Here is a 13,559-nt window from a genome sequence, read left to right on the forward strand (position 1 = left end):
CAACATGACAGATGACTGTTCATTTAGGTTACAGCTTAATACAGATTAGTTTGATTTAAACGGTGATTACTGAAGTTGTAGCCCACAGTAAATGTTTTAGCCTGACAACCTGACAGCTGCCTTAATGTCCACAGAGTCAAATGAAGGACAGCATCACCCATATATTTAATTCTGAGGGTGACTCGCAATGTCCACAGATCGCTGCCTCTGTCCAAAAGCAGTCATGTGGAAGACCATGTTTGGGTAACGAACTAATACAACCATGATTTAGATCGTTTTGTTTCCTTCTGCCAATGATCTGCAGCTTTGAGATCCACACAGTATGAACGAGGAAATGAAATGGCGTGTCAAAAAAGCCGATTCAGGCTCCGCAGGAGGGGAAGAGTTAAGCTTGATTTCTACTCCTGCGTAGGGTCTACGCACGTAGCCAGGCATTTATACATGTGCGTCTGTGTATCCGTCATTCTTAGCGCTCCGTTAATTTAGCGGCATTGCGAGGCTACCCAGCCGACCAATCACAGAGCTTATGGTCCCCGTCGACTCGGCGTGTAGCTAAATCTTTGAGGACATGCATGTCAGGCGACGGCGTAGCCCCCTATGCCGTCGATTCGACGCAGAAGTACACTTACAGTTGAAGTAAACCTCCTCCGAGGAGATGACAACTAAGCCCGATCCATTGCAGGGCTCTACGCTAACCTTTTTTGGAGCACAGCAGAAAATGTTCAAGTAACAGAGTTAAACAAACTATTGATTATATACATATTAATTCTACGTGTGTTGTCTTTCTCCTTGTGTTCAACTATGGGGTGAAACCATTGGAGGAGTACGGAAGTGAAGACCCTGTTATCTGGTCACTCGGCATCGGCCTTAATAATTTGTAAAGAATTTCTAAAATACTGAAACAGATGTTTTGAAACTTTGATACATTTAAAAGCTTTTCAAACACTCACAATAAACGTTACTGTAATTGGTGCTTGTGTAGTTTTTGAACCAGGGACGGATTCACAATCCACCAGCAGTACCCACACAAACACACCTGATATAAACAAGACTACTGAATAGTATTACAATAACTTCAGTAAAACCAGGGGAACGTTGCAGCAGTGGAAATCTTTCTGGTAAGTTACTTGCACATTGTGCTCATAAATCATTTTTCCGGTTCGCACATTTGATTTTTAGGGGCATATGCGAGCAAAATGGTTGCACTGTAGAGCCCTGCATTGGCAGAAGATTTGTTTTGATTAACAATCGTAATCGACTATATTGTGATTCCAGTTTCTTAGTTATGAAGACTTGCTTCTTTTCTTTGTCTTACTTGATAATAAACTGAACAGTTTTAAAGGTTTAAAGATGGACAAAACAAGCAGTTTGATGACATCAAATGCTGAAACACTGATGGGCATGTTTATAACAGCTTATTCAGAAAGGAAATACCTGAGCGATAACATGACAGATTAATGGACTGTGAGAAAATACTCCATTGTAGTGAAGGTTGAAAAGTGCTAGCAATATTTTCTTGCATGAATTACAGGAACAGTAAAAGTAAATTTTAGGTGGGATGAAAACTAAACTACATGAATAAAGAGATGGCTCATAAACATTCAACAAATTTACATAAAGAACAAAGTAGCTATTTTTTTCTTTGGAAAGTAAAAGTCCAAGTAGATCAGGAATCCTTAAAACGCACTTCTTCCTGGACGGGGGTTGGAGGTGTGGCCTCTTTGTGTGTGACGACAACAGGATTATGGTGAGAGGGGCAGCACAGTACGTAGTCGCAGCCACGATAACATACATGCTGATCAGAATATAAAGTTACTGTTGTCTCCCCCTCAGTTTGTAGAGAAAATCAGTTCAGTCAGGACAACTTTCATCAAAGAAGCGTTAAGTTTGGCTCTGTTCTGGGATGTCCCTACCACGTGCCTAAATGGAAAGTCCCCAAAAACAAACACACATGTGTGAAGCGAGTCCGCTGACCTGACAGTAGTTTAGAAGTAGTCCCTTGTGTCCTCAGATGTCCGTGTATGCGTCCGCTTTGAGTACATTCGAGGCTTTAGCGTTAGCTTACTACATTAAAAATAATTAATGTGACTTTTAATTTTTACAAAAAAATGACACTTTGGCAACCAAGTCAGGCCCCTGAACCAATCCTGCAATCAACTATTTGACAGGAAGTTGTGGGGATGTTTCCCCAGAGCTTTTCTCAGCTCAGGGAGAGATTGTGGCAGGAGAAAGAACAAAACGAACCCACAGAGGAGACTGGAACTGCTCTTCACAGCGATCTCTGAGGGACAGTGATACCTCCGATGCTGCTAGAGGGAAGTAATCGCCGGGCGTCACAGGCCTGCACCCGGGGAGGAAAACAGCCAGCTGTGCCAGGAAAACTTGACTTGCCAGGTCTTGGATATAGTTTGTGCTGGCGAGCGATGAATGGATCCTGGACCAGTTGTCAGGATGATTATCCACTGTGGAGTGGGCTGCTGGGCTGGGCCTCGAGGATCAGCGGCTGAAACAGTTTCTTGTCTGGTGCTTCTGAGGTGCTTGCAGAAGAAGCAGCAAGGGCAAGCAGACTATAGCAGCTTAAGTTGAATATAAGGTATCTTATTTAACAACTAATGCTAAGAGAGGAATCAGCTGATGGGGCTGGGATTGAGAGCAGAGCTTGACTTCATTGCCTGCCTGCGCTAACACTATGCTTGCTAATAAAACAACACAGCTATCAGGGCAAGAGGAAACAGCTTGTTTGGATCTGAAAAATGTTTAAACCGAAGCAGTGTGAATGCGTTGGTGGCGTTTAAGGTTACCAGACTGCGTAAAGGTTTTCTCACATTGGTCACAGCTGTATGGTTTATCCCGGGTGTGAACACGTTGGTGGACATTTAATGTACTTGATTTAGAGAAAACTTTCCCACATTGGTCACACCAGTACGGTTTATTCCCAGTGTGAACACGTCGGTGGATATTTAGTTCACCTGATGCAGTAAAAGCTTTCCCACATTTGTCACAACTGTAGGGTTTTTCTCCAGTGTGAACACGTTGATGGATTTTTAGTTTCCCTGATGTAAAGAAAGTTTTCTCACACTGGTCACAGCTGTACGGTTTTTCTCCAGTGTGAAAACGTTGGTGGATTTTTAGTTCACTTGATTGTGTGAAAACTTTCCCACATTGGTCACAGTTGTATGGTTTCTCTCCAGTGTGAACACGTTGGTGGACTTTCAGGTTCCCTGATGTAGTGAAAGCTTTCCCACATTGGTCACACTTATAAGGTTTCTCTCCAGTGTGAACACGATAGTGCTTTTTTAATTCATCTGCTGTAGCAAATGTTTTCCCACACTGGTCACACCTGTATGGTTTCTCTCCCGTGTGAACACGTCTGTGGACATATAGGCTCCTAAAACTAGTGAAAAATTTCCCACATTGGTCACACCAGTACGGTTTCTCTCCAGTGTGAACACGGTGGTGCATTTCTAGGCCACCTGATGAAATGAATGTTTTCCCACACTGGTCACAGCTGTATGGTTTCTCTCCAGTGTGAACACGTTGGTGGATTTTTAGGTGACTTGATTGAGTGAAAGCTTTCCCACATTGTACACAGCTGTAGGGTTTCTCTCCAGTGTGAACACGTTGGTGGATTCTTAGGTCACCTGATGTAGTGAACGCTTTCTCACACTGGTCACAGCTGTATGGTTTCTCTCCAGTGTGAACTCTCTGATGAATCTTCAAATACCAGCATGCTTTAAAGGATTTGTCACAGAGCTGACAGTGGTGACGTTTGAGTCCATCTCCTCCTCTCCGTTTCTACATTGACAGACATACAGAGAGAAAGACAGTTAGCTCGCTCCACAGTGACATCCCACTATTTAGAACCATAGATGACATTTAGAGCATGTCTGTGGAACACACCCCACAATGTTCAAGTTTGACTAATGCAAGGAGAGGCTCACTCTAACTCAACACAGATAGCACACAAGTCGCGCCAATGTCGGACTGAGATTGCACATCAGGTAGGGCTGCAACAATTAGTCGACATAATCAACGTTCTCGGCTTGTGAAACTTAGAAGCACTTAATAAAAAATAAATAGAAGTAGTATGAAAGTGGACTGTTGCATCTGTATTCTAAATACACATTACAAGGTACAGTAGTGTAAAAATATTGTACTTAATGGTAGCCAGTTAGTCTGAAACAGACACTATATTTATACAAAGAAAGGAATAACTTCATTAAAATAACTCATTTGACAGACATTTTTAGCCAAAGCGACTTACATTTGAGGAACAACATCCAAGCATCAAATACAGCACGAGATCTACAACAGCTAATATAAGATATCGCATCAATGGGGTAAATACCTAGGGAAAAAAGTTCAGTCAATACAACATAGTTGTAAGGGGATAGAAGAAGAAATGTTAGAGGTTAGGAGTTAGCTGTGTTATAAAAGGAAGTGTTCTTGGATGAGATGAGTTTAAGAGCTTCTTGAAGTTAGAGAGGGACCACCTGCTCTGATGGCGTGTGGTAGCTCGTTCCACCATTGTGGTGTTACAGATGAGAACACCCGGGACTGGGATTGCTTTGGGATTGCACGCTTGGGTGGCGTACGGAGTGAGGTAGGGCCCGATTTTCCTGATGTTGTATAGAGCAAAGCAGCACAACCGGGAGACAGCAGCAACAAGGTCTGAAAAGGACAGCTAGTCACCAATCATGACACCCAAGTTTCTCACCAACCTGGTTGGAGTGATGGTAGAGGAGTCAATTTGTAGTTTGATGTAATGGTGGATAGATTGCTTGGCTGGAATGACCAAGCGTTCAGTCTTAGAGAGGTTTAGTTGAAGGTGGCAAGCCTTCATCCATGCGGAAATGTCCAAGAGACAGTCTGAGACGCCAAGATGTCATCTGCGTAGCAGTGGTAAGAATAGCCATGCGAGCGAATGATCAGCCCCAGTGAGGTGCTGTAAACTGAGAAGGGGCCCTAGCACTGACCCTTGGGGCACCCCTGTGGAAAGGCAGTGGAAGGAAGATAATTGTCCTTGCCACATTATAGGCACGCCCCGAGAGGTAGGATTTGAACCACATGAGTGCTTTGCCGGAGATGCCCATTGCTGAGAGAGCGGATAGCAGGATCCTGTGGTTGACTGTGTCAAAGGCAGCTGATAGGTCAAACAGGCTAAGAACCGAGGATTGGGCTACAGCTTTAGCTGACCTGAGGGCTTCTGTTACAGACAGAAGAACCGTTTCAGTAGAGTGGGCACTGGTATGGATCTAGGAGGTCATTCCGTGAGACGAATTCTGAGACCTGTTTGAAAACTGCCCGTTCAATAGTTTTGGATAGAAATGGTAGAAGTGAAACAGGCAGATAATTCTCAACTTGAGTTGGGTCGAGGGAGGGCTTTTTGAGCAAGGGTGTAACCATAGCCCTTTTGAAAGTGTTCAGGAATGTTCCGGGACCACGGTAGGAGATTTGTAGGAATCTGTTCCAGTGGGCATGTAGTAGGACGGCTATGGGTCAGGAGTCCTGATACTTTGCTCTCTGTGAGAGGAGTAAACAATGAGTGTGAAATGCCATTGACCTGGGAGGAGAGAGGAACAGATGTAGTAGGACTGCTACATGTTAGCCTTGGTGTTGAGGGGAGGTAGCGCGGAAGCTACCACTGAGGCAAAGTGAGTGGGAGACAGGTTGCAAAGGTTGCGTCTTTGTGAGATGCTGGAACAATGAATTGTTCCTGTAGGCATACCATGAACTGGATGAAACAGTGGTCAGACATGTGTAGAGGTGTGACCTTGCCAGCTTTGCGGGTCGGGGGGCTGAGAGCCTGTATTAGATCAAAGGACTGAATCGGAGACGGGAAGTCTGCAGATTTTCATTTGTCTAAGTGAATGTTCACGTCACCGAGGACAAGTAACGTCATGCTCTGGGATTGAAGACAGCAGTGTGTCTAGCTCTACCACAAAGTTACGCACTTGTCCTGGTGGACGGTATGACAATCATAGAGACCTTTACCGGAGCGGATTCCGAGACAGCATGATATTTGAAGGAGGCATATTGATTTGGGGGTAGCAGCTGTGTGAATTTCCTTTTGTTGGAAATTAAGAGCCTGGTCCCAGGTGTAGGTGAAAGAGTAATTGGTGGACAGTGCAGCTTTCTGGTTTGATCCAGGTCTCAGTGAGTGCCTAAGAGATAATGTATTAACATAAGCAGTGATAAAGTCAGCTTTGTTGACTGCAGACTGGCAGTTCCAAGTAAACAGATGTGGGTGGGTCTGTTTTGAAGGCCGAAATTACAAGAGGGGACCAACAATAATGGTTTTGTAGTGGACAGGGTTTCATAAAATTTATACCGTCTCCCCTAAACCTATTTTTTTTTTACCTGCCACCCAGGAAAGGCAGGGGATATTTTTCTCACACTTTCTACCACACTGTTAGTGAGCTGTGACAGCTGTGTTTTTGATAGACAGTTTGTCTCTGAATATCGCTGTCTAATCAGCGTGAAGTCGTGTTCCGCGGAGTCCCGCCTCTTTTGGGGCAAATTCAGTCTGGTTGAGAATCGCCCAGATCGCTCTCATAGACTTTCACGTAAAGGCAGTTTTTTTTCCGAGCAGCAGCCGCTGCAATGCAATCTCTGCGGGGTCCGGGAGGGCTCGCAGTTACGTGTTTACGTCATGCGCCCAGCAGCAGAGCTATGCTTCTGCCACCTGAAAACGACTCGGCAGTCCTATAGCTTGTTGCTGTCATTACGACCAGCAGCTGTAGAAAATGTTGTGTAGGGAGACGCAGTGACTTTACCAGCGGTGAGTAAGACACAGTATAAATAATACATGTAATTTGTTAGGCTACGAGGAGAGGAAAAGTCCGCTAGCTACTAGGCTAATTTATGCTCCGTAAAATGCCAGAGGCTAAGCTAATAACTGTGACTGTAAAAAAAAATATTGATAGTTATTATTAATTGCCCCATCTGAGAGATTTGGCAGGAGCCGCCACTGCTGCCACCTCACGCAGAGACAAGAGGACCGTTTTCTCTTCTTTAGAAAGTATGAAATTGTCCGGTGTCGTCGTTCTCCAGCTGGAAACGTCGGCATGAGCGATGCATTGTTTGATTGGAGCTAGCTTGCCAACTAGTGTACCGAGACGAGTCTTCCTCATCCAGAGAGCCGATATTACGTGCCATCTTTTCAGATTATCTGGCATAACTGACGTGCTTTGGAAATGTTGCAGTTCACAACCTTTTGGCCGAGTGAAAAGTCAAGTGCTCCTGCACTCTGGAGGTTTTAGGTTGTGATGGTGTTAATACTATCACTAATATTGTGTTGTTTAATTAACTTTACTGTTCACATCACTTTACTCCATTAAGCTGACGGTAGGGCTATAATAATTAATTATAAAGATATGAAACTTTTTATCGCGATAACATTTTTGCCATAACGTCCAGCCCTAGCGGATGGTGTTGCTACGGCCCGATGACGTCATGAACAAATTGATTATTAAATTTGTTGGCAACGAATTTAATAATTGGTACTCAATACAAGATTATATTTATTGACTTATAAGACATGACACAAACATAACTACGAGACTATGGAGACGGTCAGGGGACGCACAGCACAGGAGATGGGGGAGGCAGAGCACAGAGAAAAAAGGCCCATACTACAGATGAGCCGCGTACAGCCTCGGTGTCTGACATGTTGAGATAAGATCCCACAAGAGATTAAACCAAATGCAAGATAGAGGACTAAGCTAAACCGCTCAACAGTTAGATGGTTCTCTCTCAGAAGTCCCATCCCCAGGAGTAATAACCCTCTTGGATATTGACGGACCATACAAGGCCACTTTCCCGACCTGGCACAGGTGTTAATTGCAACATTTCTACACGACACGAGATAAAGCTGTTTTCTCCCACACAGGAAATTAATTTGCTTCTCGCTCGTCGCCTCTAAAGTTAAGTTAATTTGAACTTAAGTTCTGCAATGTTGTTCTGGTGTTTATCGGTGCTGCTCATTCGTCCTCTGGGTTTCAGAGAGGACACAGACAGATCAACGACGGAGGAGAGCTGTAGCCTCCGTCAGACCCACTTCTTACCGTGTGTTCAGCAGCATATGGAGGCTGTCCTGTTTGACAGGTACCAATTCACAATACATGTAACACAGAAATTCATTCATTGTTAATTGTATAAATAGCATTACAGTATTTTAACAACTTACTGTTTGCAATACATTTATTATGAAGCGGTCCCCATAAATAATTCGATATACATTCAAATATTTCTATATTTTCTTGATCAAATTCCTTGATATTAATTCAATTTGGAAAACTCTCTTATTGAAATTTCAATCATCCACCACACAATTACTCTAATGACAAAATGTGCTTCAATTGTAAAACACAGAATTTTCACACAAATAATAAAACTGAATCCACGGTCATCCAATATGTGAATGTAGCATAACTATTAGGGTTGGGAATCTCTGGGTACGATTCGAGTACGATTCAGAGGGCTGCGATGCGATTATAAAACAATTATCGATGCATCTTGATGCATCTTTTTTTTTTTATATACAGGATCTCTGGATAATTACTAGTATAAGTATTTCATTCATTAAAATCCAAAAGAAACATCTCCTAATTAGCTTAAAAGGACTAGATTGCATCCCTAATTTGCTTCATTGACCTCAGCGCCATGGTCACGCCTTCATTTCTTTAACAACCAGTTGTCAGACTCCTCTGAACACTGAAATATAATTATCAGGAGTGTGTACAGTATGTTTACAGGACAGGGGCCTCACATGCACAATATTTGGTTCACGAGAATCAGAAGACATTTTAACACTATTACAATGCCCTCGAAAATTTGGGCATGAAACACTTATTTTCCTGCATTCTGGAGACATTTTCAGAAAATTCAGGTGACAGTTCAAACAGAATATAACGCAGTACTCAGCAGCTTGTTTTACTTACTTGTGCTACTTTTTCTTGTTACTTTTTTTGGACAATGCACATTTGTTTCTTCTATATTTACATTACATTGCTGTGGCTCAGGAGGTAGAGCGGGTTGGCCGTTAATCGGAAGGTCAGCGGTTGGGCTCGGGTTTGTTTTTTCTTCTGCCCAGTGATCGCCGCATCTGGGTGATGTAAGTTTAATGTATGTTAGTTTGATGGTTCCATTCACATAACGTTACATTACAACAGCGGCGCAACGCTGAGACAAAGACACAGTCCTTTTCTCATCCACAACTGTCTCTCCGTTGCTGTTGTGACATTCACTGACCAGGAACCTGCAGCAGGTCTTCCAGCTCCGCTGTTTCATTAGCACTCGCCACAGTGTGACTGGCTCGCACGCCAATCTTGCTTGTTGTGCTAACCTCAGCGCCACTGTCCTCAGGCTTCGTCCCCCAACTTGTCCATACCTCTGGTCCGTTCTCTTACTGCTCATGGCGGCTAGTCAGATGTCCCCCACTCCAACACCATCTTCAAACAGTCACCTTCCCCCTCTGACCTCTAACCTGCCCTCAAGATCTGTGAAGAGGACGTGAGCCACCTCTTCCAAAGGCAGAAGATCAGGAAGGCTCCTGGACCTGACGGTGTCTCACCATCGTGCCTGAAAATCTGTGCGGACCAGCTGGCCCCCCCATCTTCACTCAGTTCTTCAACACTCCACAGTCATCCCGGTCCCAAAAAAACCTCCATCTCTGGACTGAATGACTACAGGCCCATCGCCCTGACATCTGTAGTCATGAAGTCCTTTGAAAGACTGGTGTTGGCCCACCTGAAGGACATTACAGGCCCCCTGCTGGACCCCCTGCAGTTTGCCTACAGGGCTAACAGGTCAGTGGATGATGCAGTCAACTTGGGTCTGCATCACATCCTGCAACACCTCGACTCTCCAGGGACATATGCAAGGATCCTCTCCGTGGACTTCAGCTCAGCGTTCAACACCATCATCCCGGACATCCTCAGCACCAAACTCACCCAGCTCACTATACCAGCCTCCACCTGTCAATGGATCAGAGACTACCTGACTGACAGGAGTCAGCAGGTGAGGCTGGGAAACATCACATCCAGCACCCGGACTATCAGCACTGGCGCCCACCAGGGGTGTGTGCTGTCCCCACTGCTCTTCTCCCTCTACACCAACGACTGCACCTCAGGGGACCCATCTGTCAAACTCCTGAAGTTTGCTGACGACACAACGGTCATCGGCCTCATCCGGGACGGTGATGAGTTGGCCTACAGATCAGCTGGCTCTCTGGTGCGGTCAGAACAACCTGGAGCTTAACACGCTCAAAACTGTGAAGATGATCGTGGACTTCAGGAGGAGCCCCCCCACTCTGCCCCCCATCACCATACTCAACAGCCCTGTGTCTGCTGTGGAATCCTTCAGGTTTCTGGGTTCCACTATATCCCAGGCCAAAACTGACACTATCATCAAGAAGGACCAGCAGAGGATGTACTTCCTGCATCAGCTCAGGAAGCTCAACTAACCTAAGGAGCAGCTGATCCAGTTCTACACAGCCATCATCCAGTCTGTCCTCTGCACCTCCATCACTGTCTGGTTTGGATCTGCCACCAAAAAGGACAGGAGCAGACTACAACGGACAGTCAGGACTGCAGAAAAAATAATCGGTGCCAACCTGCCCTCCATTCAGGACTTATACAGGGAACATCACTGCAGATTCATCTCACCCCGGGCACAACCTGTTCCAGCTCCTCCCCTCTGGTAGGCGCTACAGAGCACTGTACGCCAAAACCAAGAGACTCAGGAACAGTTTCTTCCCACAAGCCATCACTCTGATGAACAGCTGATTTCTGACTCACAGTGTCAGGAACAATTCCTGTGCAATAACCCAGTAACTCTGTCTCTAATCAGCCACCTGTTTACTGGTTTCCACTTATTATTTATTTATTCACCATTCTCTATTTCAGTGCTGTTCATACTATCTATGTCATATATACTGTATACCAATACACCTACCTCAGGTCATAGGTCTTATTTATTTTTTCCAGCATCCTTTGCACTATGCTCCATCACACTGTGTACATGTATGTGTACCTGTATATCATTTCCACCTTCAACATGTACATAATGAGAATAGTTTACTCTTACATCCTTTGCACTCTGATCACTGCACTATTTGTCAATATGTCTGTATTGTTTTGTTCATAGTGTGTATATTAGTGTTGTCTATTCTGTAGTTTGTGTCTGATTTTATTTTATTATTATTATTATTATTATTACATTATTTTATTACTGTATAAGTAGGCACATCATGAGCAATGTACCATCCTGAGTCAAATTTCTCGTATGTGTACACATACATGGCAATAAAACTGATTCTGAATGATTAGCGATGGGACGGGGGTGATACCGGTAGGTTGCGGCCTTTACTTGCACAGAGTGCTCCTATTTCCAGGCAACTATTGATTAAGTACGTCAGCATCCAGGTAGCATTTTGCTTTGGGCGGATCTGAAGCAGCTGGTTACCTGAGTGATTTTCGAAAACACCCGAAAATGTTTATCAAGGTTTTATTTTTCCCCCCTCGAGGCTACGGCCAGGGTGCGAACTAGGGGGAGCTGAACTCCTCTTAACAAGACATGAACTCCCCAGAAAACATGATGAGATATTTTGGTGGCTCTTTAAAATATTGACAATATGCTATTTTTGCCATTAATTTCTATTTTTCTGTACCATCATGATTCACGTATAAAATCAATATTATCCAAAATATCAGTTCACATACAGGATCATCTCTGTAGTAAGAGATGCACAGATTATATTTTTACTGGCTGATTCCAGTTACTGATTTTTTTTTTAAGGTCTGACCTGCCGATTCTAATTTTATTTCTTTCTAAGATCCATAACTGACAGCATACACAAACATTTTTGTAACCATTTATTGGAAAAATCTATTTTTATAATGAGCACCAGTATAAATGTTAGCTATTCTCACTGGTCTCAGTTGTATCATAATGAAACATTGATAATAAAATAACATTTTCACTGGAAGCAGCTGAAAATAAATTGCAGTAGCCAATAAACTAGGCCATTTTTAAACATCTTGTACTTAAAAATATTTGATAAATTATCCTATTTCTTATCTCACCATTTTAATTCTACAGTTTATAGTGTTTAATCTCAAACCACAGTAATCTGCTCACCTTGCTTTTCCCCTCAGACACAGAAGCACACACCTACACCTGCCATCTCTCTCTCTGTCTGCTCTGACTTTATCTGTCAGCAGTTTTATTTAAAAGAACTCACGTTTGGTATCTTCTCACCCGTTATTCTGTTTTCACAGCAGCAGATGAGCCGCTTGTTGTTAATTACCGATAGAGACCACCGTGGTCTGAATGACATCGTCACTGTGTCTTTACCTGCTCCCTGATTTACAAAATCCACAGCGTCTCTTTCTGTGTTTCTCTGCAGATGTAGTGAGCGTCAACTCTTCTTCACTCTCGTGAATAACTTCCACACACCTAAGACATGTTTTAGCCTGTGTGTGTGTGGCTGTGACATGAGGCTACTGTCCGTGCACACATGTGAAACACGATGCAGTGCAGCTGTACGCAATAAACATCGAAATTATATCAAATAAAGGCTTGAAATATCTCACTTTGCATGTAATCTGCTATATATTAGTTTCACCTTTTAAGTTAAATTACTGAAATAAATTAACTTTTGCACAATATGCTAATTTTTCCGAGTTTCAACTGTATTCACTGCGGGGTTTGAAGGGACGGGAGGTTGAGCCGGGGAGGAGAAGAAGATTAGGCGAGTGCTGAACCGACTACATGTTCTTTTTCAATCGGTTTAAAACAATGATTTAATGTGGTCATTATGTTGTTACAGTTTAGGCCACTGATTAATTAATCTGTAAAGAAATGAAGCAACTGTAAAATGAATAAACACCATAACTGCCACGCTGCTGCTGTCATCCCTCAGTTTAAAGTGCTCCCACACAGCTGAGGGCTTCATTTTGTTTTCCCTGTGATGTGAACGGATGTGTAGAAAAGCTGAGCACCAGTGGAGGAAAACCGCGCATGCACCGAGCGCGAAACTCCCAGAACAAAGAAAAGAGAAACGCTCGTGAGTTTTTCTTTCAGCTTCCTCTCTTCAAGATGAAAACAGGAATCACGGAGACACTTTGGAAATCAAACCACGTCAACACAAACCCTGGAGCGGGTTTTCAGGCTCTGATCTCTAACAACAGAATGAACGGATGATACACGGACCCTCGAGACTCTTCCTCGTGTCTTTAGTCTCGTGATGAAGTCATGAACACTGACCTGAACATCGGTGCTATCAGAGCACGAGGCTGCTGTTTGGCTCCTGTGGTCCGGGTTCTGGTTCTCCATCGTCCTGCAGGTCTCCGCTGTGACTGGTGGACCGTGTTGTCCTGGACTGAGTCTGGATTCTGGTCTCGGAGCTCTTCAGGCTGAGGGCCTTTCCGGAAGTACGTCCTCTCCGTTTGCGCGTTCACGCTGAGGGTCCGCCTCACTGAGGCCGGAGTGGTAGCGGGTTGTTATGCTGCGTTCCAGGAAACTCGGAACTGGGAAACTTGCGACCTAAACTAGAA

General features: G+C 44.0%; 1 protein-coding gene across 1 annotated transcript; it reads right to left on the reverse strand.

Moving 5' to 3' along the window:
- Window positions 1-6: 6 nt before the first annotated feature.
- On the reverse strand, window positions 7-13,443 carry LOC123980199 (zinc finger protein 239-like). The gene is made up of 2 exons (XM_046064465.1): window positions 13,270-13,443; window positions 7-3,795 (listed from the first exon to the last, which is right to left on the reverse strand). Exons 1-2 carry the CDS (start codon window positions 13,336-13,338, stop codon window positions 2,758-2,760), a joined length of 1,107 nt encoding a protein of 368 aa, XP_045920421.1. The 5' UTR covers window positions 13,339-13,443; the 3' UTR covers window positions 7-2,757.
- Window positions 13,444-13,559: the final 116 nt, after the last annotated feature.

Source organism: Micropterus dolomieu, linkage group LG12, assembly GCF_021292245.1.
Source record: "Micropterus dolomieu isolate WLL.071019.BEF.003 ecotype Adirondacks linkage group LG12, ASM2129224v1, whole genome shotgun sequence".
NCBI lineage: Eukaryota > Metazoa > Chordata > Actinopteri > Centrarchiformes > Centrarchidae > Micropterus > Micropterus dolomieu.